The sequence below is a fragment of the Triticum dicoccoides genome, chromosome 5B, assembly GCF_002162155.2.
Source record: "Triticum dicoccoides isolate Atlit2015 ecotype Zavitan chromosome 5B, WEW_v2.0, whole genome shotgun sequence".
NCBI classification, from domain to species: domain Eukaryota; kingdom Viridiplantae; phylum Streptophyta; class Magnoliopsida; order Poales; family Poaceae; genus Triticum; species Triticum dicoccoides.
Genome location: NC_041389.1, coordinates 422,005,610 through 422,011,407, shown reverse-complemented (window position 1 = coordinate 422,011,407; position 5,798 = coordinate 422,005,610). Strand labels below are relative to the sequence as shown.

At 53.3% G+C, this 5,798-nt stretch overlaps 1 protein-coding gene across 1 annotated transcript; it reads right to left on the bottom strand.

Moving 5' to 3' along the window:
• Positions 1-38: 38 nt before the first annotated feature.
• Positions 39-2,659, bottom strand: LOC119309818 (transcription factor bHLH30-like). The gene is made up of 2 exons (XM_037585731.1): positions 2,051-2,659; positions 39-786 (listed from the first exon to the last, which is right to left on the bottom strand). The coding sequence occupies exons 1-2, from the start codon at positions 2,492-2,494 to the stop codon at positions 226-228; spliced, it is 1,005 nt and encodes a 334-aa protein (XP_037441628.1). The 5' UTR covers positions 2,495-2,659; the 3' UTR covers positions 39-225.
• Positions 2,660-5,798: the final 3,139 nt, after the last annotated feature.

Below are 5,798 nucleotides of genomic sequence, written 5' to 3'. Positions count from 1 at the left end.
ACATTTGCGTAGCATCCATGCATCCATGCACAAGAACATAAAAGGGATGCATAAAACTCTCCCTCTCTTGCAGTTTCACGTTTTTACCCCATCATCACACCATTATACCCAAAGGACCACACCCCAAAGCTTGCGATGGCTAAAATTTTAGCTAGCTACGCTAATCGCCAAGGTGCATGCGCAATGCATGCAGCTCTTGCGATCTTGGATAATGCCGGTGCGCTGCTAAACCGAGCACTGCTCATGCGCCCCGTAGTTCATGCGCTGCCTCTTGATGCTCCCGCCACCGCCGGACGACGACGTGTCGTTGCTGCACGCCGCCCTGCGGTCCATGACGCCGCGCAGCGCCTCCTGGACCGACGCGATGCACTCGTGCCTCCAGTGAGATGCGGTGCACTCCTCGTCGATGCCGTCACCGCCCTCGTCGCCGCCCTCCTCGCCCTCCTCCGCCGTGATGAGGAGCACGCTCCGGACGCGGCCGCCCAACGTGGTGATCTCCGCCCGGTGCGCGCGTAGCCGGAGCGCCGCGAGCGCCCGGATGATGTCGGGGATGAGGTCCGGGCGGTCCTCGCAGCACAGCGACGCCCGCACCACGAGCCGCCCCTCGCCGTCTTCCGCCGCATCGACGCTCAGCTCGTCGGCCTCCGTGGGCAGCATCTGCACCGGCGCGGCGTTGTCATCTTCGTCGCCCCCGACGGCCGCAGCCATCATCGTCATCGCCGAGGTCTGCCGCTTCAGCTCCTTGACGTGCTCCAGCACCTCGGCAAGCAGCGACGCCTTGTCAGTCTGCACGCACACAACCGCAAACCACATGCGATTACAAGCTGTTAGTACAATAGTGCTCGTAGAACGGAGCACAGACCACGCTAGCTATAATTGGTCGATTAAAATGATGATCAGGCTGGTGTGAGCGTGGGGGAAAAGGTGGCAAGAAACGCGGTCGCGGTGCAGCTTTCCGCTGCATTCTCATGTCTTTTGGGGCTTTAGCTTAGCTATGAACGCATGGGTGTAGGTGCGCGTGGTGCCGTGACTGGTGTCATGTATCTACGGAGTTCATTATTGTCTCTCTCACTTTGCTCTTTTTTTTTTCTCCTGCTCTCCCAGCAGAAGCAGCGGTTTCCCCGGCGTATGAAAGATTTCTTGCCCTGGCGGCCCCTCAAGTCTTGTCACGAGTACGGGAGCACATACGGCGTGCGGCGCGTGGGTGCGTCCTGCCCCATTGCCACTAATGGAGATCACCTGGTTAGTTAATGACAAATTTTCCTTCCTAACTGTATATATGTTTACCATGTATCACTCCAGAAACTCCAGATAATTAACACTATATGCACGTACTCCAGATAATTAATATAAGCATGCTGCTAGATCGAGTAGAACCAAAGGATGAAGAACATGTCTAATTGACTAGAAGCAAGGATAATGCAATGCAAACTGCAACCTTTAACACAGGTTATTTTGCTCTGTCGTAATTTTTGCCACAGGTTAGTATGCGTTCCTTTTTTTCTCGACAATGAAAATCTTCCTAGCAAGCTACCTAGAGGCTACATCATGCAGGCTAGTGAAATTGATCGAGCCTAGTATTGCTATACGCATATTCGTGAAAGACCTAGCAAATGAAGGTTAGCTCCAGCTGCCGGTTTACAAGCCCTGATTCTTGTTTCGTTGTGTTTTGGTACTACTGTTATCACAGTAGCAGCCTGTAGACAAGATCGCAAGATCCGTGCTGCAACTCTTCCATTGTGGATCGATCTTGCACGTCTTTGCCGTTATAGGTGAAGCACCTAGCTTAGCTAGGACTGCCACCATGCACATAAAAAGGAATCAAGTTAACAGTTTGGCTGTAGTAATTTGCGGCAGCAAGATCGAAGATCAAACGAGTAGCAGCTAGGACGAGGAGCCTAGGACAAGACCACCAATCGCGAGATGAGTGAGGTGATAATTAGGGATCGGGAAGATGGCGCATGCGTGGAAGAATTTATGGTTTTAGACGATCGAGAAGGCGTCCGCGCGTAAATACATATGATGATCGGCTCATCGAATCACGTATTACCTTGGTGGTGTTGGGGAGGAGGCTGCGGAGCCTGGCGAGGTGCCCGTTGATCCGCTGCCGCCGGCGGCGCTCGGCCTCGCTGTGGCTCCGCGACGCGGCCAGCGCCTTGGCGTCCATGATCTCCCCGGCGTTCATCCGGCCCAGCTCCGCCTGCAGGCTCCCGAGCAGCCCGGACACGACGGCCTTGCTGCCCCCGGCCGCCGCCGCCTCCGCCGCGCGCTGCTGGTGATGCTGCTGCTGCGCCGCCACCACGGCCGCCTCGAACCCGAACCCGAACACCCCGCCTGCTTGCCCGACGACGTCGCAGGCGTAGCCGCCGACCCCGAACCCGGACCCAACCGCGGTGCCGACCGGGTCGGCGAACGCGGCCGGGCCTCCTCCGAGCCAGGGGGGCAGCAGGCGCGCGGCGTCCTGGTGGCTCCCGTGCACGCCCCCTTCCCACATGTCGCCGTCGGCCGCGCTTGGCTGGCTTCGTGGAGGTGGGTGGAGGAGGTGGTGGTGGTGGTGGTGGAGGGACGGTAGTGGCTGCTCCGATCGATCCGCTGCTTTCTTTCCCGGTCAAACTGGGGGTTCTCGGTCGCCTTTTAAGCCCGCTCGCCGTCCGTGGCCACGGCGCATCAAGACGGGGCCTTTTTATCGCGCCCTTTTGGCTCCGCGGGGCGGGCAGTGGTGGAGACGGCAAGCAAGCAAGCGAGCCTGTACGGCGCTGTGCATGGGAGGGAGGGAGCGGCATGTGGGCCCGGCCTTTTCGCCTCTGCAAAGAGTTGTTTTTTCAGCTCGTGTCTGCTTCGTGTCGTGCGGTCTGTGTACAGTGGTCGCACGCATGCACCGCCGCACCAGCCCCAGCGGGGTGGCCGGCTGGCTGGCTAGTGAGTGGGAGTGCTCGTGAGTGAGAATGATCGCCGGGCTGTAGCATGCTTCAGGCCTACGATTTGGTGTTGTTTGTTGTTTTTTATGATACAACTTTTTTTGCGGGCTTATGATACACTTTGTTAGGGCTCTTTGATTGGTAGAATTGTAATCTATAGGATTTTTCCTTCTTATGCTTCATCTTTACTAATAGTTTCCACGGATTTTTTTTCTTAAGAACTTCCTATTAGGCCAACTCCACCGCGCGGCCCCAAATTGACGTCCGTTTTGCCCGGATTCAGTCCGTTTTGGTAGGGCGATGGGATCGTGTCTGGGCCTGTCCTGGGATGCGGTGGCCGTGCGCCCAGCGCGCGGCCACATCAGTTTGCCCATCCCGTCCGGCAGGCCCATATTTTCATATCAAAACAAGTTTGCACATCCAAATATTAATTGTCTAAAAATTAAAATAGTTTTACAACCCAATCGAACTTGTTTTTAATAAAAATATTTTTACAACCAAATTGAAATTTGTCTTGAATAAACATAAAATGAACCAATACATCTATTGATTGCCAATATGATCCCACACGTGCTCAACTAAGTCATCTTGAAAATCCAAATGAGTGTGTCAATCACGCAGCTCACGATGAAACTGGACAAACTGATCAAACGTGGCCGGTTCTTGATGCAGGGGCTCAACATTGTCACCTTGAAATCAAATCCTTGGTCGAAGATATTGTCATCACGCTCGTCCTCGACGATCATGTTGTGCATGATCACACAAGCAGTCATCACCTTCCAAAGCTTCATTTCATCCCATGACAGTGCAGGGTATCGAACGATACCCCATCGGGATTGAAGCACACCAAAAGCACGTTCCACATCCTTTCTAGCAATCTCTTGCATTTTAGCAAATCTCTTTCTCTTCTCACCTTGGGGCTTCGAGATTGTCTTCACAAAAGTTGACCACTGAGGATGTATACCATCAGCTAGACAGTATCCCTTGTTGTACTGGTGGCCGTTGATCTCAAAGTTGACAGGTGGGGAGTGGCCTGCTGCAAGCCTTGCGAAGACTGGAGAATGTTGCAGCACGTTGATATCATTGTGAGAACCTGCCATGCCGAAGAAACAATGTCATATCCAAAGATCCTGCGAAGCCACCGCTTCTAATATGATAGTGCAAGCTTCGACATGCCCCTTGTACTGGCCCTGCCAAGCAAATGGACAGTTCTTCCACTCTCAGTGCATACAATCTATGCTGCCAAGCACGCCTGGAAAGTCTCTAGCTATGTTGGTCGCCAACAATCTCTCTGTATCAGCGGCAGTTGGCTGCCTCAAGTACTCAGGGCCAAACACTTCGATCACAGACTGGCAGAACTTGTACATTGACATCAGACATGTTGTCTCACTCATACGCACATACTCATCCACCAGATCGCCTGGAATTCCGTATGCAAGCATGCGGATGGCCGCAGTGCATTTCTGATAAGAGGAGAATCCAAGCTTGCCATGGGCATCCGTCTTGCACTCGAAGTATGGGTCATGAGCAACCACACCCTCTCGGATATGATTGAACACATGCCTTGCCATACAGAAACGGCGACGGAGTTTATCCGGCTTGAAAAGCGGGGTGTTCGCAAAGTAATCGGCATAGAGTAGGGTGTGGCCTCTCTCCCTGTTTTGGTTCAGGTTGGGAGCACGGCTAGGGACTAACCCCCTGTGCCGAGGAAGCTGTCGTTGAATTTGGTCGTGAACCACCAGTGCAGCCACCACAAGATCTTCATCATCCGACGACGAATCATCCGATGAACAAATGAAGTGGTGGAAGAAAAACTCATCACCACTGTCCATACCTTTGTGGGCAAAGTGTCGAACACCGTGCGGTCGTGGTGGCAAAGTGGCCGCGATGATCACCTCGATGCAGGTGTGGTTGGCGGCCAGCTACTGGCCGCTCTGGAGCAGTCGTCGGAAGTTGTCGTGGTCGCCGTGGTACGTCGCCTGCGGTCGTATCCCCTCTGCCGCCGGCTATGACGGCGACGGTCAAACCTCCTCCGATCGATGGCCTAAACTACGACGAAAGCGCGGGCGTGGTGGCGGCCATGTCGAGACGTGGTTAGCTATGGACGGCCGGGGGCTGCGTGGAGAAGGCGGCCCGAGAATAGCAGCGGCGCCGTCGGTGGGGCAGGGCGCGGGAGGGGGATGGAGGCGTTCGAATCGAATGGGACTACTTGTGTTCCCGACAGGTGGGCCACGGGGTGACAAGGGCGTGCGGCAAGCCCGTCCGTGCGATGTCTGTTTCACCCCAAACTCGGCGCAAATTTGGGCCAGGGATGGGTCGAAAACGGATGGATTCCGGGCATTTGTCCGTTTGGGGCCGCGCGTTGGGCCGCACTATTCATCCGTTCTACCCCAAGCGGACGCACCCGGACAAGATGGGGTCGCGCGGTGGAGATGGCCTTACTATCTTTTATGATACTTTGTTGGGACCGCTTTCATTGGTAGGATTATACTCCCTCCGTAAAGAAATATAAGATCGTTTAGATCACTAATACATATGGCATAGATTCTAGTAGGAAAAAAATGCACCCACAGCAAATTCACGTGAAGAATCATGTTTTCTCTATAGACAATCAAGTAGTATTTAATGTGTCATGACAATGTATTCTTGTGTTTTTCTTTTCTTATTCATGCATTTTTCAAATTCTGTGAATCAAAAATGGTCTTAATACAAAGTCACGTATTAACATGTGCTTGGCGTAGATGCACTTCAAAAAAACCCAGGAAGTATGAAAGAAAGAAAATAGCAGAACCTACAATTTTCATTCAAAAATATGAGCAAGTGTGGTCCAGTACAGTACAGAAAAATAAGTAGTAAATAATAATGCAGCTGAAAATGTCT